Consider the following 27,005-nt stretch of genomic DNA (forward strand, 5'->3'; position numbering starts at 1 on the left):
AAATCTTTGTGTTTCATGCTGTTACTTGAAACAACGGCCACCACGATCCTGTTGGCTAGGAGGCGTAAGTTCTCCTGTTCGATAACACGGGAAGCTAGCTGCACTTTGCGAGAACTTATTACTTGTTCCACAAAGAAATGGGAAAAGGACATCCGGGGGCTCCCAACACAAGCAAATGACAAGTGTTTAAGGAGGAAATGCTAATTAACCATCTTTGACCATCGGAGGTTATGCACACGTGCGAGACCGTCATGTAGCAGCCAATAAATATATATAATTAGGAATGTCAGTAGCCCCATGCTAATTTACTCTCTGATAAAATGGCAGTTGTCTCTGTTTCCTTTTGTGTCCAAGGAAGGGCTGCGACAGGGTTACGAGGCATGACGATGAGCTTGTACAAAGAGTACAGTCATCTTGGACCTCAATATATCAATCATTGGAATTTCTACATCGAATCTACTTGAATCCCATGATGAAAAGCAGAGAGGAAAGATTCCTTCAGCGGGGCTGTTCCTTTCCAAACATAAGAATGTCACGTGTGCTCTTACTGACATGCTCTCACTCACGTTCCCGCTTGCAGCATCCAGTGTTCCCAACCCAGTTCCCATCTAGTGACTCATTTACCCCTGCCATGCTTATCGTTAGATGTCCATTGAGCTTGGGTGCTTCCAAGAGCTTTGGCTATACTCTGCCCTTCGTTTATCCATATGGGTGACAAAGGTCTAGTATACGTGGGTAAATCATTACTGCCCAACCTTGCTGCTTCTTAGGTCTTAAAAAGCAATGGTGACTTGCCCTTGTACACTTTGTTCAGAGTCATCAGAGACAGGCTCACCCAAAACCCATGTGACAGGAAATTTGTCAGCATGAGAATCGAAGAACTTAATTCAGAGATGAAAAGATCAGAGAATAGGTTAAGGGTCATAGTTATTCATATGGCTTCTGGGTACTGTGTATCCGTGTCCACCCGTCCCCACGGGCAGCAAAAGAAAAGCACGTCAAAACATGGCAAGTGACTTTGAGGAGGAACTCAGATTTGTGGTGACCAGGCAGGTCTGGTTGAGTCTCGTCTTGCTTCTGTGTATTCTGATAGGGTGAGTTCTAGAAGGAGCATTTCCTAGCAGTGCTTGAGGGGAGCAGCCGATCAGCTGAGAGGCACCTGCTGGCTGCATGCGGCTCGCAGGCCAGAGTGCTGGTCTTTCTGTAATCGATTCAGCATCTTCCCACATCCTCTCCCAGGTCACTCATTGAGTATTGTTGACAGACGATCTCATTATGTATGTTAACAGGCCTGGAACCATATGTGACCCAGGCTTCACAATCTTCCTGCCACTGCCTCCAAAGTTCCGAGAATGAGAGGTATGCAGCAGAATTCTCTTCGTTAGTTTGTGTGTGTGTGTGTGTGTGTGTGTGTGTGTGTGTGTGTGAGAGAGAGAGAGAGAGAGAGAGAGAGAGAGAGATTTTGATAAATACCCATTCCCTGTTACCTCCCACATGTTGACACACCTCCGACCGAAAAGGCAATTTCAACAAACTGGCTAAATGTTTTTCTGTTAGACAACAAAAAACTGGTTCTCCCTGGCTTCACTGTATCTCTTGTGTGTGAACTAATGGCCTTTATTGAGTTCTGAAATGCCTTGACCATAGTCTACTGGCTATCCTCTTCTGGGAATTCCATCTCGGTCCATATTGTACAGTATGATTTGTCCCGCTGACCCTCCAAACCCTTGCCTTGGTTTTTCTTCTTTCTCTTGGTGATTCGTTTTCATGATTTCTCCCATTTTTACTTCGGCACCAGCCCTTTGCTTTGCTCTTCCGTGGAATAAGCCCATTTCCTTCTCGTGGATTTGGAATTCTAGCTTTTCATTTTCTGTTCCTGTTTTTAGTTCTATCTGTAGAAGTTTCCCGTCTTCATTCATGCCGTCATGTATTTGTCCCTGTGTCCTGGAGCTTAATTGTTTTCGGTCTCATCTGATGACACCAAGACCCTGGCATTAGAGTGAGACCCCACCTTAAAACACAACCACCACATAAGAGCTAGGGGCATCCAAGTTTTTGAGTCTTAATAAACTTCTTTAAAGGAAAGAAAAGGCCCACGGCCACTCCCAGCCTCGGTGGAGTGACAGGCAGAGGCATTGGCCATGGGTGGGGCAAGGAAGAATCAGGCAAGCCTGGGTGCTTCCTTTTGAACTCCGCTTCTAAGGCCCTGAGCTTTGGTCATAATTACTGTGAACAATGACCTGCTGTCATTCTCCAAGCGACAATGGAAGTCTTGGAGGAAGTTTGCTAGTAGAGAGAGGAGAACAAAGACGAGCCTTGGCCATTGATAAGTAGAACACAGCCCTGCATTCCTGTCCCTGGTAGAAACATACTGGAGTGGCAGTAGTCCATATTCACTGTGGTATCCTTGACACGAGCCCTCACGGTGGTCACGTGCTTATCACTGTGGTTGTGCAAGGCCTTAGTCTTGCATGTTGTAACCCCATAGGCTACCCACTGCTCTCCTCACGGTGCGATTCAAGACTGCGATCTAAAGTTACTAAGCGCAGTAGCGAGCACGTAGCATTGCGTCAATCCGGTGTCTTCTTTTTTTTTTTAATTTTAATATTTATTTATTTGTTTTATATAAGTACACTGTAGCTGCCTTCACACATACCGAAAGAGGCCATCAGGTCCCATTACAGATGGTTGTGAGCCACCATGTGGTTGCTGGGATTTGAACTCAGGGCCTCTGGTAGCACAGTCAGTGCTCTTAACCACTGAGCCATCTCTCCAGCCCAGTCTGTTGTCTTCTTTGCAGTTTTTCTAGCTTTGCACTAAAGTGGGACTCAGTTAAACCTAAGCGTCTGCAGTCTGTGAAGTGTCTGAGCAGCGGCTGTCCTCATCCTGCTGCCTCCTGGCCCCGGTTCATAGGAAAAGCCCTACAGATTATGTATGGCCCTTGCTCCTAGCAGGTCCGGATGACGATGGTAATCGCCTTTGAAAGGTATTATTTGAACATGATTTTTTTTTTCCACAGTGGACTTTAAATTTTTCTCATCAGACAATAATAGCCATTTTTAAACTTCCAAACAGTTTTTAGAAATGTGAAACTAAATGGATTCCATCCTTTTATAATTCGGGGAACGTGAAAAAAAAAAATCCCCCGTTGGGTGGCCATTCCGTGAACCTGAAATGCATCTTTCTTAGTACGTCTAGTGAGGACCAGGAAGGTTGGGCTCAGGGGCAGCGCTCTAACCTAGAAGCCGCTCTAGTTAGAACATCTTCCCTAGGCACACTCCTTAGTGTAGTTTACATTGCTTTTTGTACTTTATTTCTACAGCTCTCTACTGCCTAACAAGGACAGCCCTAGTCTCCCATCCAGGGAAATAAGCTGGACTGTCATACCCCCTCTCAAATGAAAAGAAAGAAAGAAAAAGACAGACAGTAAACTGCCTAAACGGCAAAGGAAAGGAAAAGTCAGTTAACACGTTACCTTCCTTCCATGTAGACCGAGTTGTAGGACCATGTGCTGTGCCTCACCGCTGGTGGTGATGATCCAGTCTGCACTGTTCTAAGCTTGCAAATGAACCAAAGAAGGGCACAGTTAATAATGCCTTTTGTCACCCACCTCTGGGTGTATCACTGGGGCCAAGTCTTGCTTTCCCTCCCTCCTCTCTGCAAGCCTAGGGCAGCCTTGCTTAGACGGTGTGCTCTGCAAACCTCTGCTTTTATTTATCGTGGGAATTTCTTTTAGAGCTCTCTCACGCCTTTGCACAGACAAAGCGAAAACACGTTTGTGATTTTTTTTTTTTTATAGTAGCTGGGATCTCTGTGGAGTAGGGGATTTTCAAAACATTTTGCAGCCAGTAGGTTTTACTTTATGGCCAGCCACGCCGGGTGCTACGGTGTATCACTGGCCCCAAAATAGACTGCTACAGGAGGTCAGAATGAAGCATAGGCTTTCTAACACAGCATGTTAGATGAAATGATTTTGTGTACTTTGAAGTGGAAAATTCAATCAGAATTTTCCACACTTTTTAGTTAAAGGGACACTGTTATTTATTGATGAAAGGTGGACCCGGAAAAATGCAGAATCACACACAAGGAATCTAGCATACTGTTCCTAGCCATAGTAAGCAATAATTTTTTTCTCTTAGAATTTAATGAAAGCTACATGAGATTTTTTAAAACAGGGGCTGCTAAAAATATATAGCAATTGTCTGCTGGGGACATACGCTGGTATGCATGGCATGTGTTCAGATAAAATTGAAGCCCTTTAAGAAGTTTGCTTTTCATTAATAGGTGGACTTCATGCTTGATAAATGGCAATTTCAAGTGCCTAGATAATCCATTTTGGCTTAAATAGAGCTATTTGGAAAGCACCTGAGAGTCCTATCAATAATACAAGAATAGAATAGAGTCTCTCAGCTTTCATTGAAGGAGGCTTAGAGTCTATCTAAATTTGTTACTACTTTTTAATCTGTCTTTTGGTACACTGAAAAAAATATATAGTATATTAGCATAATAACTTATTATGTGGCCGAATACTTGGTATTTTGAAAGGGCAAAAGCCTAGGGTTGCGGTGTCAGACTTGTGCATTCATATTTAAGACAGAATGGTAACCGTAGGAAAGGGCTCGCTCTGCTCCAGCTCCGTTTCCAGCCACTTTATGCCTTTCACTGAATCCTCCAGACAGGTACTGCGTGTTCCACTGATGGAAGTCAGAGAGGCAGGGCACAGAAGTTGCCCAAAGTCACAGGCAAGATGGGACTGGCACGCCCTCTGCAGAGAAGGCTCCCCAATCTTCTAATCCACTGTGCCTTGCAGCTTCTCTGAGGCTGCCACCTTCCATTTTCATCCTGGTGATCCTAAAGACGCACGGGTTGGCATATAGGATGTAACATATTCACATATCTATTTTTCAATCGTAAATGTGTAACGCGTTTCTCAATGAATCTTTGCAGTCCAATTTAGCCACTATATTTGTTTTCTTTCATTGATAAACAGTTAAACTAAGTGCTATTCGGCTTGCTTTGTCTTTTTGTGTTTAAAAGCCAGCATTAAAAATGCCAGAAACATTTTTAAAATGGGCACAGATTTGTCACCGTGTGTAAATAGTGAGATGTTTTGGGTGACCCTCAGTTCAGCTCAGAGTTCTCTCACTCCGAAGTGTGTTTTCCCCCACTTGTTGAAACTCTTGTACAATCTCATATGATTTTGCCATCGAATTTTTAGCTGCATTCTATGAGAAAGGAATCCACACTCAGTGGTCCATTTCATACTTCCAAGGCAATCGGGAGAATTCAGTGCAAGGACACACACACCTTTTCCTCAGCACTGCATACATACCAAGCAGATATTTTCTAGTGTGCTTGTTAATTTTTTTTTGAAAGAACCTAATAGGTATAGTTTTATAGAAAGCAGAGTGGACGCTTCCGTTCACAGGTTGACAGAGGGCCGTTCAGGTAGGTTAGCTGTAAGAAGGCAGTGCTTTGAAATCTTTCTAATCTGGATAACAACAATAAGCGATATTGTGAAAATCTTCTTAGGGCTCAAATTTAAATATCTACCCCATGCAGGGTCCTTGTGGTCATAGAAGTCACAAAGGACCATTTTGACTTCGAAGGGAGGATTATGTCTTCACGGGGAGAGAACCAGAAGCCAGGCTTGGGGTAGAAGCAATTAAAACCCCAAAGCCTTTTACTGCTTTTGATGCCAAAAAGAAAAAAAAAAAGCAAAAATGGCCCCGCATTGAAATATTTTCTGCTAATTAACTGTCACAAATGTGATACCATTAGGCTTAGAGTCTCTTTGGTTAACTTCAAAGTCATTAGTGCACACTGTGAAGCTCTCCCAAATTTATTTTAGGGAAAGGAAACAAATTGACAGATCTGTAATCAATGCTTCCAAGACTTGCTTCTGATGGATCCTAGGCCCGGTTGACAGACTCCGTGCTCAGACCGTCTGGGAAAGATAGAGCTGCCCTCACCTGAGGTGTCTGGGTTACCTTGACATGCACCATGCATTAGGAGCCGCTGCTGTCAGTTTGGCGAAGTCCCTGGGAAGGACTTCTGGATTTCCGCTGGGAATGTACTTAGCTGCAAAGACCAGAAAACGAGCTACTTAAATGGAAATTTCTTTTTCACATGTGGAAATGTTTATGGCAGAATGTCCACAGTGAATGGGACCTATTAAGACAGCACCATCCAGGACAAGCTCCTTTGGTCTTCTCTCAGCTGTCCTTAATGTAATGCTTTGGGCGTTCGGAATATCATCATATAGTTTCCTTTCCCCTCCTTCCCTCCCTCCCTCCCTCCCTCTCTCCCTCCCTCCCTCCTTCCCTCCCTCTCTCCCTCCCTCCCTCCGTCCCTCTTTGTTTCCATTTTGTTTTTCAAGACAGGGCTTCTCTTTGTATCTGTAGCTGTCCAGAAACTCTGTAGACCAGGCTAGCCCCCAACTCAGAGAGATCCTCCTGTTTCTGCCTCCCAAGTCCTGAAGTTAAAGGCATGAACCACCACTGCCTGGCATTATAGAATTCTCTAAGACCCAACTGCAGTATTTGGGAAATACTGGTAATCTCACCAGGGTGTTGGTGAAGCTTCCAGGCAAGCCAGTGAGAACACACTCGGTAGCAGCCATGGTAGCACCACTTTTGCTCGTGGCGCTGGGTTGAAGATGGGAAGGTGGGAAAAGGGCATCCGTCTTCCTCACAGGTCCTAATTCTAGCATGCTTCCAGCTTTATTTACATGGGAGAAAACACCAAAGATAAAGAGAAAATGAAAAAACAAAACGGTCTGGATGCTGGAGAGATGGGTCGACAGTTAAGAGTACCGACCGATCTTTCACAGGCTTGAGTTTGCTTTCAAGCACCCACATGGGAGGAGGGGTTGACAACCACCTGACATTCCAGCTCCATGGGGGTCTGGTACTTCTGGGTTTTGAGTGCACCTGTACACACACACACACACACACACACACACACACACACACACACACACACACACACGTATACCACATACATATACACATTCCACAAACACACACAAACCACATACACACACACATACACATACACATACACACACCATATACATACACACACATCCCATACACACACATCGCATGCATAGATATTGCACATACCACATACAAACACACACACTCACTTAGAAATAAAGTAAGTCTTTAAAAATGCCATAAAGATGTCAGATCCTTTACTCTGTCACAAACAGCGTCTATTACTTCCTGGGTGAAATGCATCGAAGTTAGTTGTTTATGTTACCGAGCCATCGCCTTACAATAAATTTCAGCACTGTTAGAGGCTTACGTTCACGTTATCGATTATTTGAATATGTGAGCCGTTAATCTCCACGGGCTGCATCCATTTTGCATGTGTATTTGTGTCGTCTTTTGCATTTAGATAGGGCGGAATAACCTGAAGAAAGTGGACTTGTGGGTATTAGCTTCATTTAGTTTTTCAATGCTCCCTTGAGCTGAGCTGACAATAAATTTCTACACTAAAATAGGCCTTCAGAACAGTGATGGCTTGGATAAACCGTGAGGTATCCTTAGTAAATAAAAATGATTCATCTCACCCGAGCAAACGCCCCGTCCCTAGTTGCACGGTCTCATCCTACCCTGTTTCCTGGTTCTATAAAAAGCCTTTTGCCCTTGGTATTAAGGTTGTCTGTAATTTTAATGGAACCCTTGAATTGCTATCTGATTTTTAAAAATTGGTTCATAAAAGGATATTGACTCTTTACATTAGGGGCAGTTGTGTTGGTTATAGGGAAACTGCTCTCCCTCGGTGGGGCCTGGAAGCCGGTGTCAAGAAAACCCCTCAAGTCTGACTGAGATACAACTGTTTAAAAAGTGACCACGCGGATTAATAATTCACTGTGGGCGGGGTGGTGATTTGGGTTTGGATAAATGAGAGTTTCGAAGGGGAGAGAGACATTCTGCCTGGCAGGGTTTTCCCTAATTGCTTGCTTGCCTTTCCTGGTATCCATATTCACTTCTTTCCCAGGGCATTTTCCTGGGTAATAAGAAGACTTTGAAATCGAATAAGGCTTTTGAACACTGAGGATGCTCGCCATGGCGCTGGTGGAGAATTCTATAGATTTATAATGATTCTAAGAGGTGTCTCACATCCACTATATTAACTCTCTTTTTAGAAGCTTATGAGCATTGTAGCTTTTATTGATTCCAGAGAATTGGACCCAACAGTAAGCAATAAAAGTCGATGGTAACTTTCTTCCCATATAGGGGTTTGCAGATCAATATTTTGAATTTACTGTAATTTGCTGGTAATAAATGGGAGAACTGAAAGCATCACAGGGCCTTGTGGGGGCACAGCTGTGCAGCGTGGCCATTTTATCTCGGCTCACTGTGGGTCATGGGCTTGCCCCAGGACCAAGAAACATAGTTAAATGGCGGAGTTGATACGCTGATCTATCAAAAGGCTTCATGAGTTTGTTCTAATGACAGAAAGAGAAGTCAGACCTTGTTCAAAGTGGTCTTAATTTTATACAGATGCTGAAGGAACTTAATATTTGCATTGTCTTAAAGGCAATTAAGTTCAACATATTGTGTTAGCATTTGATGTCCAGACAGAGGGCTGTCTCTCTTTATAGAATAGTTGAATGTGTCCTTGCTGGAACCTTCAATAAACCCCAGCCAAGTTCAAGACAATGGGGATGGAGGTGTCTGGACTGCTCCTCATGAACTTCAGCTGTTGTCTAGGCCCCCTTCGCCCTGCCTGCCTTCCTCATTGAGTTTGAGCAACAGATTTGGGTAGAAAACACTGGTGCCTTGGGGAGCTGTCAAAACACAGCATCACAAGAACACTGTTGTGGTTCTGACTGTGCCATGGTGATATGAGCCTCATTGTGTGAGGTAGAAAAGGTTCTTCAGGACACTTTGTAGCATTACCTTGGGTTGAAATAAAGCTGTGGCCTTAAGTTTGTCTCTTTACATATGATTGATTTATGTTTCCTTTGGTTTGTGTGGTATATGCTCCCGTGTGTGTGTGTGTGTGTGTGTGTGTGTGTGTGTATGCACACATGCATGTACACAAGTATGGCCTTATGGAATGTAGAAGAGACCTCAGATGATGTTCTTTGGATATCAGACACTTTTTTTCTTAAGATAGGACCTCTCATTGGCCTAGAACTTGCCGGGATGCTAGGTTTATTATTCAGTGAGCCCTAGGGGTTTATTTCCCTTGGTCAGTGAGCTCTGGAGGTCATTTCCCTGTCTCTACCTGCTCAGGACTGGGATTATAAGTATATCACGCCTGGGTTTTTTTTTCCCCCATAAGTTCTGAGGATTGGGCTCAAGTCCTTGTGCTTCAATGAGGAATCTCCTCAACACAATAAATGTAATCTTTAAGTCTTAACCCCAATCAATCTGGTTTTTTTTCCTGTTTGTAGCTTCTTTTGTTAAAAAAAAAACAAACCAAAAAACAAACAAACAAACAAACAAAAAAATCCCTAGATTTTAATTTCTTTAACTTCAAAACATAACACAAAATTTTTCCTTAGAAAAAGTTCTTTTGTTCTTGGGGAAAGTGAGCACACACACACACACACACACACACACACACACACACACACACACACACAAAATGCTGTATGACCGTGGGCTGGAAGCTGTTAACCTCTCGAGAGAGCACGTTCCTCGATACATTGTGAACACTCAGCGAAGTCTGCTGTTCATCACCTATGTCTCAAAGCCCCTCGGAGAGCTGTGGGAACTCGGATGTGCAGTGGGCATCTCTTCGGAAATACCGAGAACACACACATTGGATTCCCAAGCATGACGTTCTGACACCAAGGGCATAACGCTTTAGGAAGTATCCCGAGCCCCCGTAATAGACTGGAAATGAAACTTGTTTTACTTGTTCATTTACTTAGGGTTAGCTGACGATCAGGCTCGTTACGCCTTTTCTGCTGGAGAAAAGTCCGTGTTAAAAGTAACAGGCTCACAGGACTGTACTTGAAATAAAATGTCTGTAAGAAACAATTTAGTGTGAAATTTGTTTAGGAGAAGCTGCCCAAGTCGGTTGTGCCTCACTGTGGAGAGTTGTAACTGGCAGGGCTAGCCACTCTGAAACCCCTTGGAAGGTAACGGGAGGGGAGACTGGTACGAATCCAAACGGCTGTGACCTGGTGAGGAAGGACACTTACAGTTCCCTGGATCAGGGAGGTGTGAGTTTAGAACACACTAAAACCTTTGCCACCATTCCTTCCCTGTGGAAACAGTAATAATGGCCAGGATTAGATGGGTCAGAGTTTGTCAACACACAGTTAAGCACAGAGTCCATCACTGGCTTTAATATAGGCACACAATTCCTACCATTTCCATGAGAAGTGCAGAGTTGAAGGCGGGGGGGGGGTTGTCATGATGGGTACTAACTTTTTCTAGAAGTCTGGGACCCTGGCTTTGCAGCTTTATCCCTGGTCCTGTACTCTGGAACCCTCTTGATAACTTACCTGTTTTACTGTTCCCTTGTCCATTTCACAGTTCCACCCGTTCCCTTCTGAGAGTCCTCTGTGCTTTTAGCACCCTAAAGTCTCCTACCCTCATCTCCGGGTAGCACCCTGTCCTTGTCCATCAAGATTCTCACTTTCCTAGAAGCCAAACGAGTCTTCTCAAGCCCCCGAGATGCTGTGTTTAATCCTGTGTTTGCCTGCCTCTCTGCCTCATCCTTGGTCCTGGCACTCAGCCATGCTTCCAGGATGCTAAGACTTTTCCCAGTCATTTGCTGTCTGTGATCCATGCAACGCCCTAATGCTGGAGTGAAGCTTTTTTTTTTTTTTTTTTTTTTTTTTTTTTGTCATGTTACCTGGCTATGTTCTCCCGCTGAAGAGCTCCCTGGCGTCCCCATGGCCTACAGAAGTGCAGTCTCTTTGAACACAGCCTGTGGTGTGCCTTTGTGCTCTGTCCGATTGAGTTTTCTTTCTTCTCCATTTCCCAGCCCTTCTAAGGGTTTGCTCTCGCCCATCCTGCATCCCACCTTCCCTCCCTGCAGTGCTCGCCCAGCCTGCCCTGAGGCTGCCTGTCCAGTGCCCAGACCTTACAGTAGTAGGAGCAGGCACAAGCAGAGCATGTGTCACTTGGGAACTTTGGGATTATAAAAGCGGAACACAACTGGTTTAATGGAAAACGGATGTCCAAAAGTCTGGAAATACACAAGGCTGAATCCATTGCTTCCAAGGGTCGCCCAGTGCCTTATTTCTCCCCATCCTCCCCATCCACCTTCGATGCCTATCAGAAGCTCCCTACCTCTTGGATGAAGTATAGGCTCCCCCAAGCAAGCATCACTTTACATCCACTTTGCCCAGATCGGGCCCCATGCTATCTCTCGACTCATTTCTATGACCCAGAAAAAATAAACTTTGCTACTCGCTTAATTAGTTCAAAGCTTTTTCTGGTGCAGCAGTTTTCAGCCTTCCTGATGCTGAGACCCTTTCATACAGCTCCGCATGTTGTGGCGACCCCCCCAACCATAAAATTATTTTCATTGTTACTTCATAACATTAATTTTGCTACTGTTACGAACCATCATGTAAATGGCTGTGTTTTTTTAAATGGTCATTAGCAACTCCTGTAAAGGAATCACTGGGCTCCCAAAGGGGTTGTGACCCCCGGGTTGACAACCGCTGTTCTCATGACTAGGACATGTATTGGTTCCATCACGCATCGCCATTGTGCATAGCTGTGGTCTATGTCCTTCCTCAAAGGAAACCCAGCATCCTCATCCTTTGCTGGTGAATACATTGAAGAACCCTCCTCCATCCCAGGCCTTTCACACCGCATTTTCCACTGCGTGAAGTCCTTTATCTCCAGAGCTGGCATGGTCTCTGCCATGTCAACCTTTACTAAAAAGTGTGTGATTGAATAAAGAAAAAACCATTTCGCCTGCTTTAATCCCCAAAGGTGCCCTTGTCGTCACCCTTGGCAGAAGATTTCTTTTGCCCTTCTTAGTAACTGAATTTATAGGACCTCAAGTAAATAACTTCGGTTATGCTTTTAAAACGTGTCTGGGGGTTGGGGATTTAGCTCAGTGGTAGAGCGCTTGCCTAGGGCGCAAGGCCCTGTTCGATCCCCAGCTCCAAAAAAAAAGAACCAAAAAAAAAAAAAAAACAAAAAAAAAAAAAAAAAAGTGTCTGTTTCGGTTTGGGCCAGGGACAAAGCTGGTGTCCACTTTGTCCTCCTCATCTCCTCGCCATCACTGACAAAGCCTCCTCGATCGGCTTTTCATCAGCCCCCGTCTCTCAGACTCTCACGTCCCCTCCCCGTGTTCCCCCAAAAGGTTCACTTGCATGCTTGGCCCTGGGCATGTCAGTATGGACAGGAGACCTTTATGAGGTAGAACCTAGGAAGTAATTAGGTTATCAGGGATGCCATCTTCACGGGAGATAAGGTGTGCTCAGAGTGGTGGGGCCATATGCAGGATGCCGTCTGCAAGAGGGTTTTCTGCACTTCTTATGGGACCTTAGGTCCTACTGGATTGTTATTTAAAAAGGAAGGAAAGAAGAGAAGGAAGAAAAGAAAGGGAAAGGAAAGGAAAGAAAAGAAGGAAACAAAGGCAGCAAAGGAAAGGAAAGAGCTATCCGTGAATCCCTCTGGTTTTCTACTTCACCATGAACTCCATTCTGCACATGCTCTATCCACTCTGACCATTCACCATGGAGCTAAGAAATGTTCTCACTTGGATCCCCAGCCTCCAAAACTGTGAGCTGCACAAACCTCTTATGTTAAAGAATTACTGAGCCTTGGGTACTTTGTGGGAGCAACGTAACAGTGTAAAGTAACAGTGTAGCAGTGTTACTTTAACAATGCAAAGTGCTCTAACACCATCTTACTTTCACAATGAATAGATGGGAGGAAATGGTATTGGATAATAGCGTGTGCTGCTGCTGCTGCTGCTGCTGCTGCTGCTGCTGCTGCTGCTGCTGCTGCTGCTGTGTGAGAGCGATATGTTACATGTTACTTGCACATGATTTGTGTGTGGAGGGGGTGTGTGTGCACCTATGCGTGTGAGCTGAGGCCAGAAGAGGGCATCGGGGACCCTGCTCTGTCACCACCCTTATCTCTGGAAACAGGGTGTCTCATTGAGCCTGGAGCTGGGCTGGCATCCAACAAACCCCAATTATTCTACTGTCTCCACCCCCACAGTGCTGGAGTCAGAGGTTATGTGACTGCACCTGGCTTTTTAGGTGAATATTGGGAATTAGATGAGTAAGGGTCTTGTGCTTATGGAGCAAATATTGATACCCAAGCAAGCCATCTCCCAGCCCTTGGTTTAATACCGTAATCTGACGAGCTTGTTGCTAGTCTTCTGTGGACTTTCATTGGGGACGCTTGGTGACCTGTCCAGACAGCCAATGGTTTTATGATTTTAGGCAGAGAAAGGAAAATAAATCCTGCTTTGGTATCCTGTACTTTAGATCTCATCGCTGTGGTCTTGGGATCTCAGCTCTTCTTTCTCTATGCAGAAAACTGTATGCACTCGGGGCAGTTTCCTGAAGCTTTCAGAGGTTGTTTGAGAACCGGGTTTGCCTTCTGCTCTGGTTCGTCAGGAAGTACTACGTGGAATCCAGATCTGTGATGCAAGCCTTTCTGTCCTCTGCCCCTACCTTTGCACCTAACTCTTGATGACAGAGTCAAGAAAGTGGCCAGAGCATTCCTTTAGGGGAGCTGGCCTCTGGATGAACCCACCCCTGGCTGCTTTCCCACGGTGTGGTGTTTGGCAGTAAGCATTCTGCTGTAGAATGGTGTCTCAGTGCATGGGGGTAGTGTAGGTCCTTCCCTATATCACTTCCCACCCACACAGGAAATAACATCACAGCTTAGCCCTTACCACTCAAATGACAGCCTGGGAAATTACTCTTCCATAAAGGGGAAAAAAAAATCTTTAGGTAAAAGGTTTATGCAAACCAGTAGCCTTTAAAGGGATTTAAAGTACCTAACCTCTAATAAACCAATGCTGTAAACAGTGTTTTCTCCCTCCAGAGGTCATGCTTACGCACTGGCTTTCTTTAAAACTCCCTGGACGACATTTCTATGTGGTCAGAATCTCTACTTCAGCCCAGTCAACCAGTGCTCAGAGATTCTGCTTAGGCAGAATTGTGTCTTCTCATCATTTTCTCCCCTGGTTAGCATTTGCACATCCAGGTTAGACTATGCAATCTTACACCTGCTGATACCTCTCGGTTCACTGAGAGTCTGGATCTGTTTCCCTGAGTAGCCTTTCAGTGGGCTTTATTTTTGTTTTGCCCTCTAGCTCACATGTCCCCATCCATGGCCAGATATGTCCCTACTGTATATACCCTGGCCCTTTAACTCTCTGAATAGGGAGAGAGTGGCCAGCTCCCTTTATCAGTAAGAAGATGGCTAAGGGAAGATGCTAACAGGAAGCACAGGAGCGCTCAACCTGTTCCTTTCTGGAAAGTACTTGGAGGCAGCTCTGGTTTCTGCCCTTCTGTTTGTTTTCAGGTTTTAGGGGAGGCAAGCTACACCGTCTCCATCTTGGAGGAGTTCCCTGTGCATGAACTTGGTGGATTTTACCCTACTTCTCTTTGTGCTCATGAGGGAAGTTCATTTCTCTTCTGACTGCCAGTTGGCAGGTGGAGCAAGAGACCTGGAAGCAACCGCTTGACTTAGGAACCTTCCAGGAGCCATGAGATAAAGGCGTGGAGACAGTTAAACCCATAGCCTGCAGGAGGCGCTCTCTGACAGGGTTCCCTTAAGGTGCATTAAAGGTGCCTGTGCCCAGTGTATAGTGTTCTCAGACTTTAATTTCCCAGTTCTGACCTGGTTTCTGACACTGCCTTCCCAGTCGTCTTGTTGCCATAAAAAAACCGCTGGTCTGAGCCCACAGAATAAGGTCAGCCTGCTTCAGTGTCTGTCGCTTTGAGGAGACCCAGGCTCTTCTGCTGCTCTTCTCTCTTCCCTGCCTCACCCAGGGCCATTGCTCTCCATACCGTCTTGTACGCTGAGGATTCCTGTCTCTCTGTCGCCCCAGCCCCTCTCTTAAAGCCATTTTCGTACATCCATCTACCCGTGCCGACACTTCCGGATGCCAGTCCTTATGGTACACATTCATGCCGAGCTCTGTTCCATCCAACTCCCAAAACACCGCGGGTTCCTTGGGTTTTGACTCCTTTGTGTGTCTTCTTTATGTTCCGTGTTCCATACTAACTCTTTAATACAGTGTAGACAGACACACGTGTTCTTCCCGTGGAAGTACCTCATGCCATCTTCCTTGCAAGCCATTTTTTCCCCCCATTTGAGGCTGCGGCTGTCTGGTAGAGGCTCAGACACACTGACTGGATTTCTTTTGTTGTCCTGAACTCTGCTTGAGTTTCTTCTTACATTTGAGAAACCAGTTTTTAATATCCTCAGTCCCTCTGCTTAGTCTGCCTGTCTGTCTTTGTTTGTTTGTTTGTTTGTTTTTGAGATAGGGCTCTTGCTCTATATAGCCCAGAGTGGCTTCCATCTCTTGGGATCAAGAAATCCTCCTGCCTCCGCCTTCTTGCGCTGGGGTGGTTACGTGTGAGCACACTGTGCAAGGCTCTGCTCAGTTTTCCTGAGAGATCTCAAGAAAAAAGTCTCAGAAAAAAATCGCTTATATGTCATACTAACTTTGAAGCTAACTATTTAACATTCTTAGAAATGGAACAAAGTATATATTAAGAAAATAATAACATAGCAGTCTAAAATATATTAAGCCACTGAGAACAAATGTATTAGCACATGACTATAGGCCAACGACCCCCCTCACCAAAGTCACTGAGTAATCAGTACCTATGAAAATAATACTTTAATATTCTTAAATATGTTTTAATCTAGAAATGATTAATAAGCATATTTAGTTCATATAGATGCGTCTTGCCCCTTCATTTCCTTTGTATCCCATTCCCCAACTCACCTCCAGTTCTTGCCTAATGCAGTCTTTAACACATATGCCCTATATACCAAATGCTAGCTTTGGTTTATGTCCTGGGCCAACACACACATCTTACCTAATTAGCTAAGTATGCATTACTGACCTTATCCCGACAGTAAGGAGAGCAAATGAAGACACACACATGGAGTACCATGGGGGCGTAGGCAGTAAAATGGTCCGATGCTGTTCATCTGTGTCTGACCTGTGCTGATTTATTAGCACGTGGTCTCCATATGTTAGGGCAGCAGCCACAGCCTGCCCGGCCCGCAATCGCTAACCCTCTGGTATTTGCAGACTCAGACAGCTACTGTTCACAAGGTCTTGGGCAAGGCACATCCATTTCTCTCACTTTATTACCATCACATCTGATTCCAATTTGCTACCAAATTGAGTTTCCCATCCTGAGCCTGACATTCAGGCCGTCAGGTGGATTAGCTCCTTCAGCTTGGTGAGCATGGTGGCTCCAGGTCAGCTAACAATGGCCCCATTAAATGTCCTCTACTCCTCATCCTGGGAGCTGAGGTGCCTTCCCGTGGCGCGGGAAGCCGTGTGAGCCACTGTAACCTTTCTCCTTGTTTAGAAGTCGTAATTCTAGGCCTACCGGAAAGGCTTCTGATTAAAAACAGAGTTGGTTCTTATTCCCTTATCTTGCCTTTTCAGCAGCTTTTTTTGAGAGCAAAACGGCCAGTTTATGATCGGGTTGTTTCTAGGAAGGTGATTGGTTGAGCCATCAGTTACCCACTTGGCCTGTCCCTCTTCCGCCTCCCAAGCTCTCTATTTGCATATGAAGTTGATATAGCGTTATCACTTCGCTGCTCTTACTAATAATGCCTCTGGTATCATCTATGCTGTCGACTGATCAAGTTTCTGCCAGAGCAGTGGTCATCCTCTGGGCTTTAGACCTTTTGCTGAACAAGGGGTGACAGTTCTTTCCCGAAAGGCACAATAATGAGTTATGACTTTTAGGGAATCGTTTAAAAAAAAAAAAAAAAGGCCAAATACAAAACTAATTTCTAGTGTTTGCTTAATCAATGATTCATATACAGAAGATTGTCCATTGGTTTTCTGTGTGCGTTTCAGCCCCCGAGGAGACTCTCCGGGTTAAACACTGTCTTCTTGTCATCAGCAGATGAAGGTGAACTTCTGTTTTAGAATCAGGAAGCCAGTGTCAGCAAGAACTGTAATTTTTTGGCAGATTATCAAAGCTTCAAGGGGTGGGGGGAGATGTAAAAACAATCAGAAAGAAAACGTTCACTATCGGGGAGGAGGGTGCTTCATTTCTTAAATTACTGATTGTTCTCCCCAGCACTGAGCAGTGAGTGATACACTATGGTAACTCTGTACGGAATCATTTATAAGTTAGCAGAGAGGTATCTTTGTGTCCAAAGCCCTTGCCACATATCTTCCTTGCCCGTCCTCAGATGCTCTCAAGGCCGTTTTCAATAAGCTGTGGTAGAGTAAATTGCACTGTTTAGAAGTGATGTCTAAGCCTGTTGCCCATGACAAACATTTCAGGGTCCAACAAAAATAGAGGTCAGGCAAGGTGAGTGTGACGCCGGGGGATGGGATGGGGGTGGGGACAGCTTTCCAAAGCCAATGCTGGGGATCCTGGAAAACACTGAAAATGAGCATTTTGGGGATGGATGGTCAAATTCGGACTCTTTGGAATTTGTAGTATACTGAATGTTGCGTTCAAGCCAGTCTCGAACTCATGGCTCCTGGTTCTTTAATTACCGCCATCAAGTAATCCATCAGGAGCGGGGCCTCTAGAATGTCTGTAGTGGGTGGACTCTGTCTGAGTCGGGATTGCAAGTGTGGTTTGTGGCCGACTTGGCTGTTGTTCGGGATCTTTGTTTCCCTGCCTCTCTGTGATTCCGTAGATAATGGTCTTAATTTGAGGTAAGTGTGAGAGCAGACTTTAGAACTATGAACACTGGAAATTGTGGCCATCTGGTTACCTTTTATAGAGGTTCATTAACCCACTTTTCAATACCTGGGAAATAAATGCCATCCGCTCTGAGAAGTCATTCCAGGAGAAAACCCAGCTGCAGGCTCCCTTTCAAACATCAGAGTGTGAGGTTTGCTATGTGTAGCGTTTTGCCCGAATTTCTTTCCTCGGAGGGTAAGTCGGCCTGACTTAATAATCTAATTGCCCTTTTCATCTCAGCTTTCAGTTAACGACAATGCTCCGAAATTTCTCCTGCTTCTGTCTATCGCTGCCCTAAATAGGCTCCCTAGTCCCCCAGACTTCCCTCTGTCACAGTGCAACCCCGCTCAGCATGTCAAGCAAGTGGCCTTGAGCAGATCGAAGGGTTTTAGGCTTCCGAATCAGATCCGCTGTTTGTAGTGTAAACTTCCCCTTCAGACCTCTTTTCCACAGCCAGAGTGGTGTCGGGAGGGATCCAATGTAAAGTTGTGTCATCAAAGTCTTTGGTGTCTTGACAAGGCCAAATCGAGTCTGATAATGTCCGTTTGTATTACTTAGTGTCCCGGTGACTTTGGCTGCTGTGGCATCTCCCATGTATGTTTTCTCTTTTGCAGAAGGAGCTGAGCCTCCCCCGAAGAGGAAGCCTGTAAGTACAAGGACTCTTCTTTCCTCTCTCTTTTTTTGCCTGGTATGTGATGTAGCTGTTATCGGCGATTGTCATGTGCTCATTTGATGGCGATTGAAGGATCAATGAGTCAACCAAACCGACATGAATTTATTTACAAAAGTCGAAGGGTCGTGATGTCATTATGAGTTGCTGGGTCTGGGCATAAGCAGTGTAAAGTCTTACTAACTCCCAGGAGGCTCTTAAGTTTTAATAATTCAGTTATATAGCCAAGCAAACGTGTGATTTGATCTGCAGTTGATACAGAGTATCCCGAATCAGGAGTTAATGCGTTTCTGTACATTCTGGAAATCTGTGGTTGTTCTTTGGTACAGATTTTGTTTTGCACTTGGATGAAGTCTCTGAGTGAGCTCTGCTTCCTGCTGTTAGATCCGCTCTTGTTGAAATGATGCTTACAACCCTCTTGTCTTAAAAGACAATAAAATGACAGATATTAAGCTTATTAAAATGACAGATTTGCAGGCCTTGATTTCATTCTTTGTCTTATGCCTCTCAGTTTTAAGGCTAATTCTATACAGATCCCAGTTTTATTTGTTAGCCATTCCCAGAGTGAACTTGTCTAATGCTTTACGACCTGCAGGATAGCTTTCCTACCGTTGGTTAGCTCTCGATAAGGGCTGAATTTGAACCTGCAGGATTCTCTCTCAGGTTTGTGTTGAAGTCTGTGGTACAGTCCCCCCTTAAATGGGGTGTTTAAGATAGACTGGCTAATCTCCCTGTGGATGAATCAAAAGCTATATTTTGACTACCTCCATCTTTTGGTGAAACTTGAAGAGCATAAATTGTGAACTTACAAAAACTTGTTTTGTTGTTTGTTTTTATTTGTTTTGTTTTGAGACACAGCTACTCCATGGAGCTTCAGCTGTCCTGGGATTTCCAGGCCATTTTATTTCTTAGAATGCAAGCTTAGACTGCCAGGCGGAGAGTTGATAACTTTTGCCTTGACTGACTCCAGCTCCCAACCTCCCTTCCTAGCTGGAGATGAGCGGCTCCTTCCTTCTTTCAGAAGTGCCCTTAGGATTAAATGCTTTCCCGTTCTGTGTCACGGTTAGGACCCTGTTCCCCAAACTCAAACTTTGCTATTTTTCATCACAATGAGAAACCAGAGGTGATTAAAGTAAAAATCACTACATGAGACCCCTTTGCAGCCGAACAGTCTTATTTCACTATACTTTTTATTTAGTTCTTAAGCACCCTGGATTTTTCTCTGATACCCTATTTGAAAATTTTAGAAATTTGGTCAGATTTTGTTTTAGCCTTTCTAGTAGTTCTCCTTAGGTTTGCTAGTATATTTCCAGTGACTATGAAAAGCTCACATCCATTAAGAAATTAAATTTATCATGTCTATTTAAGAGCTAAATGTTGCTTCTATGGGGAAGTCTGAGTTCTGTTAATTTTAGCTGATAGCCATGAATCGATGTGAAAACACACGATAGAGGTGGGGAAATATATTCATTCCTTCACTTGAGAGAAGCAGAATCATTTAAAAAAAAAAGATAATGAAATAAATGTATTTGGAGCCTGAGCCTTGGATTATATGGAGCATTTAAGGTCCCTTCTCTAATAAAAACCAATTGATTTATTGGGTGGCTGAATAAAACAGGTGACACAGGTTAACACAAGGCCTCCTATCTCCGTGAATTTTGTGAAAATTAATATTTCCAAATGAATCAGCCCCCAAATAAACACAGTTTTATATGGACTACAGTCACCCTCAAAAAAAAAAAAAAAAAAAAAACCAACAGTATCGGATGAGCGCCACAGCCCTCAACACCCTCAGCGAATGCCACACAGAAGGGCAGTGATTATTCTCTGCATGCAGGGCCCTTCGTGACACGAGGAAAGGAAATGCATTTAAGAATGGCGGCAGGTTCATCTTAACACAGATCTAGTGGACGAAGACGCCAGAGCTTTCTGAGGTGCTTGTTTTAGCCAGGGTCACAGTACGTGATTCTTCTGCCAGCACTTTCTCACCTTTTGCATTGTGAAAAATGGCTCCTAGCAAATGCTTCTGCTCCTGCGCTCTTCTTCTGTAGGAAGACTGGGCCATCCGCTGGCCCCTGCTGTCTTTTCACTTTCCAGGTTAGGATGGAGCAACTGCCCAGGGCACAGTTTAGGCCTCACTGTCCTCGCTCCGGAAGCCACAAGGTTGAGCTTGTCAGAGGGGCCGAGCCTCAGAGGGAGTCAGTTTGGCTTGAGGTAATTCGTGCATCTTGAAGTCTTTATTTTAGAACTGCATTTCTGGGGCTGGAGGGATGGCTCAGTGGTTAAGAGCACTGACTGCTCTTCCAGAGGTCCTGAGTTCAATTCCCAGCAACCATATGGTGGCTCACAACCATCTGAAATAAAGTCTGATACCCTCTTCTGGTGTGTCTGAAGACAGCTACAGTGTATCCATATACATTAAATAAATAAGTCTTTTAAAAAATTGCATTTCTGTTGCTCTGAAACTTAGACTATCGAGTTTTGTTTTGAATACGCTAAAAAATAACTTTTATGTGTGCAGTCCAAAAACACATACACACGCCACGTTTAAAAATAAAATTTTCGGGGGTTGGGGATTTAGCTCAGTGGTAGAGTGCTTGCCTAGGAAGCGCAAGGCCCTGGGTTCGATCCCCAGCTCCGAAAAAAAGAACCAAAAAAAAAATAAATAAATAAAATAAAATTTTCATAAATAAAAAAGAGAAAATATGCTTTCTTGTGATTGATAGATTATAAAAGCAAACAATATCGTCTACTCTAGACAATATAATTTAGTTTTCCTCTAATTTTTTGCAGTTGTTTTGAAGGGCACTCACATGAACACTGTATGGTCTCATATAGAGTTAAAAAGGTAACAGAGTTGACGGAGACCTTTATGCTGCAGCGCAAGGAGTGAGAGGCCAGAAAAGCCAAGGGAACTGCCTTCTAGGCAAGATGTTACTAGATAAAGTGTGACCTCAGCTAAGTTCCCCCCGAGGCTTTCCAGAACTCTAATCTTCTTTAAGGCCTCAAATCTTATCTCTGTGCCAGCTTGCTGTATTAGGTGGATTTTAGCTTTGCTTTCCCATTCAACGAAGGCTTTGGATCTCTGATTCGCAGAGCAGTCTTTTCCTTCCGTTTCTTCAGAGCTTAAGTTACCACACTCCGTGTCCCATCTCCCCTCCCAGTCTATCAGAATTATGGCATTGTTATAGCTATGCAAAGGAATACTATATAGAAGGTCAAATGATCCAGACAAGTACGCGGATGCACAAGTCTCGGAGAGAAGACCACGTTTCCACTGTGAAATGTGAAGGGACAGAACAAAACTCTGTTGTTTCTGTATACTCTTACCATAGAAGTGTGAGGCATGCACCGGAAGCAGCTATACACGGAAAGTTGCTACTATAGAAAGTAACAGTGGCTCTGATAGGGAGCTTCGTGTATCACTGATGTGGCTGTGGCGCTAAGTGTGTAGGTACGCATAGAAGATATTACATCTTGATTGTGTGAAAGTGCAATTCAAGCTTTGAACCAAACCCTTTACCCAGGGGTAAAAATAACTTAAGTAGATATTTTAAAACTCTATTTCAAACACAAGGGTGGATCATAACTGTATCTTGATACTTAATAGTTTTTTTTAAATCTCTGGATGAAGATCACCACGAATGACTGCAGTTTCGTAACACTGGTCCCCGTGTCGGACACTCTCAGCTAACGCCGGAGCATACACTAAATTGTGTGTATAGGTTTCAGAGCTCTAAGAGCTGCTTCTGATATGCCGCCAGCAGGTAGGCAAGGAGGAAAAATGAGATCACTGTGTTTATGGTGATGAATTATAACTTTGAGCTTTGGAATTTGATTCTGGCCGTTCTCCCTGCTGAGTGGGATTCCTGGTGCAGGAATGGCTCCAGTATGCTGTTTGTGGAATAGACACGGGCCCGCCTCCCACTAGTCAGGTAGCTCCAGCAGAATACATGTATTCAGTGAGATCTCTGTAGCCCCCTTCACCAAGCCTGTCGGGCACAGTGGCAGGTTCTACATCCTTGGTGTCATCGGTTCAGCCTGGGACACACACACTCTCCTGACACGATTTTTATTGGGCTGGTCACCTCTCTCTCTGTTGGCATTGCTGGTCTTCTATCGAAGACTTGCCTGGCACTTTAAAATAGAAAGCTGTCCCTAGGGAGTGGAAAAGCAAAGAGAGTAGAAAAGTGGAAAAAGCCAAGATGCAAACTGATGGACAGTTAGGAAGAAAAGCCAGGCATTCCTGACAGCCACCACTTAAAGGCCCCTTTGTGCTTTGTTAATTGCCTAAATAAACAGCTCCTTGCAGGACAGAGGCTTTTACTTTATTCATTTTATTTATTTTTATGGATTTCCCTAGAGTGCCTCTGTAGTGTTTATGCCCTGGGGACAAGAGCAGGACACTGGATAGAGCCTGTTCTTCCCACCCCCACCCCTCCTACTTTTTTACTGGGGGTTCACATTTTTCCGAAAAGCGAATGAAACCGTACTGTCTATTCTTAGCAATAGGTTCTCCCTTCTACTTAACGTGCTCTTCCCTCTACCATGTTTAATTGTGAGCCTTGTCATTTCCTCCACAGAGCCTTGTGGGCCTGGGAATCCATAAAACTGTCGCACTGACTCCTTTGTTCTCGTAGAAGCAATGGAGGATACTTGGGTGGTTTCTCAACTCTGTGTTCTTTGGCCACACAAGCTTTAGAGATGAGTTTCAGGGGCAGCCATCAGCAGGAAGCCAAAGTAGAAGCGTCTGGTAGCCTACAAGGAAACTCTAGAGGGGCGTGTGCACATGCCGAGGAATGGCGCCTGAGAGCCAGGTGCAGGGCCTTGTTCCACCGTAGTTTCTTGATGCAGCAACAACACCGGCATCTTCGCCAACATCCATTTCTTCTCTCTGTACCCTTTCCTTTCACAGTTCTGAAAGTAGCTGTAGTCCACTAATGCCGGCCATGGTAGATGGACATTAGGAGTCTAAATAGACTAGGATAGGCCTGTAGGAAGCTCTACCCTCATCTGTAGGTAAAGCAGAGCCCGTCTCCTCTGACACGCCCACAACCCAGCAATCTATCCATGTGGACCTTGAAGTTGCTCCCTTCAACATTGTACTTGCATTGCCTTGGGGCGCAGCAGAAGTCTCATTAATGGGAAACTTCCGGTGGGCTGGCCACTCGACTGGTATTTTAGGACTCCGGCAGCCTTGACATGCTAGGTTTGGCCACCCAGCCCAACATGCCAATTAGATAGCCAAGGAATCATAAAATGCAGAAAGGACTTGTTCAGCGTAGCCATTTTGGAAGTATAAGCACATAAAGAAGCCATTGACAACAACTTGTCCCTGGGTGTCTGTTCTTTGCATGCAGTTCTCTACAAGAGTGCTACACATCATGGCGTTCCACACCCCCTCCCCCATACCTCTGCTAAGACCATAGTTGCCTAGAGCCACCCAGAGTGGGCCAGAGGGAGCACCTGTCTCATCGGAGTCCAGGAATCCCTCATGCTGATGAACCTCTAAGGGGGCATTGCTGAAGCCACCATACTTTCAGCCTCCCCCAGTCCAGTCATCATAGACAATACACTAATGCATACGATGGCGTTTGAGAGCACATCGATTCAGGATGTACCTCGGATAATCGTCATGTTTCATATTTCCATTTACAAAGGACTAGTCGGCTAGAATTCTCTCCAGTGAGCCTCAGGACAGTACAAACTTAGTATTTCCACGATTATATAATTTACAGTATAGATCTCCTGGACGCACTTGTTCTTTCCGTGTACCGTAATATCCCCTGGTAATTTCCGACATGGAAATTATACAGTTCACGCTTTCTTGTCCTATCAGCGGATCCCTAAATAATTCAGAGCAGCTGCTGATCTGCTCAGTGGAGCCCCCCAAAGATAAGGAACCCAACTTGCTTTCAGATAATTAGCAAATTTAGATTGTTGAAAGGGAGCCCAGAGAGCTCCAAGACGTCTCCTAACCGACTAAGAAAGGAGGGGCAAGAATGGAGGTACACTTGCTGGGGAGATCAGGGTACACCTGATCAGGGCCTGGTCAGCTTGGCTATAGTCTTCCTTACACCTTCTGCCCTTGCAGCCTTTATCTCTTGAGGGGGGCAGTCTTCCTCCAAAAAGCTAAGCACTTGCCTGTGTGTGAGGTTGTGCTGTTGCCCTGTGCCTTCTGCCAAAGTAAGGCAGACAAACACAAAGTGAGACACAACTGTCATGCGTTTGCTACACATCTGGATGCGCTGTCACTGCCTTTCAGCAAAAGTGTCCAGAGACAAGTCTGTGGGAGGTTTGAGTAGGCATGGAAAAGCCTTCGCTATACATACAGGCTAATAAATACACCCAAGGCAGTAAACTTACTACACTTCTTCCTGGCTGTCTTCCTTACATAAGCAGAACCAAGGGTATCCAGGGATATTGTGGGAAGTGAGAGGGACCCTCGGAGAGAGATGGCTGTCCAAGAGTGCTTAGGACCTTCAAAGCAGAGGGAAGTGCTGGTTCCTGGAGCCCCTGGTGGAGCTGAGATTGCCTGAGACTAGACCTGAGACTAGAGACTATTGACCCGAGACTAGAGTGGGTCTTACAAGAGATACATTTGAGTTCCCTGCAGTGGATCAGGGCCATTTCTGAGTTTGGAATCCCTTGTTCTGAGACAAGCTAGGTAGTGACCTTCTAAGTCCTGAATGGGCTTGGGTGGATGTAATTCGTATGTGTACTTCTGTGTACCTTTTTAAAGGCTTAAACTCAACGCATTATGCCTTGCCTGGTTGTTTCAAAAAGTTGTCTGGATAAACAAGGTTATTTCCAGAATTCAGGGAGAGGGAATCACCTGGGTTTTGCAACTGATTTGAAAAAGACTTGTGAGATCTCCAGCAAGGCGAAGGCAACATTTCTGGAAAGAGAAGAAAGAGGTTTGATTCAAGCCAAACAGGAGACATGCAAACCATATTTGGCTGTGTTTTAAAACAAACTTATTTTTCCCTGTGGCACCCTCTACCCTCCCTCTCCCACGAACATCGAAGTAAGAATTCAGAATATCTACCGTCAGAGCCAAATAGAAGGCCAGTGTCGTGTTGAATGTTAGAAATCCGAAAACAAAACGGAGAGGGGGGAAAAAAATCGAGTGTTGCGTCTGAATTAGCATTTAAAGTGGCATGTTTATATAAAGAGAGAGCGCGTGGTGTAATCTATCCCAGAGCAAAGAGAGGGATTGGGCTTGGAGAATGTCAGCTACATTTATATATTCATGGAGTAGCCAGCGTGGCATTTGGCATGCATTTGCAGCTTTCCTCTCAGGCGTGAGTTTGTCTGCCTTGCAGTGATGGGAGAGGAGGCTGGGAAAACGGAACAGTGGGAGGTGGGGGTGATGGAGAGGGGATGGGGGGTGCTTACCTTTGGAAATTAAAGAAAGACCTCCGGTCTGCTCCAGGGGAGAGGGTTGGGTTATCTTGGGAAGATGTGGTTTAGGATCAACAAAATTCATGCGTACTTCTAAACAGGGAGATTAGAACAGCAAGGTGGGGTGGGGGACGCACAGAGATTTTTAAGGGGAATCTAAGCACCATTTCCAGCTGTGAACTACAGTTTTTAGGTGCGCTTTGGGGTTTTAGGTCAGTGAAGCTGGTCCGTAGGGTCCTCAGAGGCATGAAGGGAAGTTATAAATTTCATGCTTACTAGAATAACCTTAGCAAATTTGAGTCCAACAGAATCTGGGGATTGTTTTTCCATAGACAATTCCTTTTCAACTCATAGTGTGACCATGGGGGCTGGGAGCAGACAGATCTCTCACTAAAAGTTAGCCTCTCCGGCCTGCTGATCTGTAGGAAATCACCGGGTAGGGCTTTGGAGCGTTGCCTGGATTTGAGTCCGGTCACTGCCCATTAACCAGCTCTGGGGCCTCTGAAGGTTACTTCCCTTCTCTGCGTCTTAGCAAGATGGAATATTACTCCGTCCTGGAATTGTTCAGAGGGTGAAATCAACATTTGTAAGACGTTTGTGACTATGCCTGACATGCCTGTGCACTGTGTACTTGTTAACTATTGAGAAATATAACATGCCCAATCTCATTTATTTTATATGTAGCCTGTTGCGTTAGCCAAACATCTAAGTAGGCAGCAGAAGTAATCCTTTCCTCCTCCCCCTCCCCCTCCCCGTCCTCCAATGCATTTTATTTTTTTATGTGTGCGAGTGTTTTGCCTGTGTATCTGTGTGTACATCATGTACATGCCTGGTGTCCATGGAGGACAGAAGAGGGCATCAGAGTCCCCAGGACAGGAGTTACAGGTGGTTGTGAACTTCCTTGTGGGTGCTGGGAACCGATCTCAGGTTCCCTCCAAAAACATAAACGCTCTTAACCATCTCTCCAGCCTCCTTTAAGGAGCACTCCTAAAGACCCATAGTTTAGTAAGCATTTTTCTAGGAGGCTGTTTTCTTAGATCTTCTGAGAGGGGGCAGATAGCCTCA

At 44.9% G+C, this 27,005-nt stretch overlaps 1 protein-coding gene across 1 annotated transcript in view; it reads left to right on the forward strand.

Annotated features, from left to right (window-relative positions):
* The window catches only part of Mast4 (microtubule associated serine/threonine kinase family member 4), a 590,118-nt gene that overhangs the window by 289,203 nt on the left and 273,910 nt on the right, over positions 1-27,005 (forward strand). The window contains exon 5 of the mRNA XM_032898966.1: positions 18,481-18,512. Within this exon, the coding sequence (XP_032754857.1) occupies positions 18,481-18,512 (32 nt within the window). The remainder of the gene's footprint in view (positions 1-18,480; positions 18,513-27,005) is intronic.

Source organism: Rattus rattus, chromosome 3 (assembly GCF_011064425.1).
Source record: "Rattus rattus isolate New Zealand chromosome 3, Rrattus_CSIRO_v1, whole genome shotgun sequence".
Taxonomy (NCBI): Eukaryota; Metazoa; Chordata; class Mammalia; order Rodentia; family Muridae; genus Rattus; species Rattus rattus.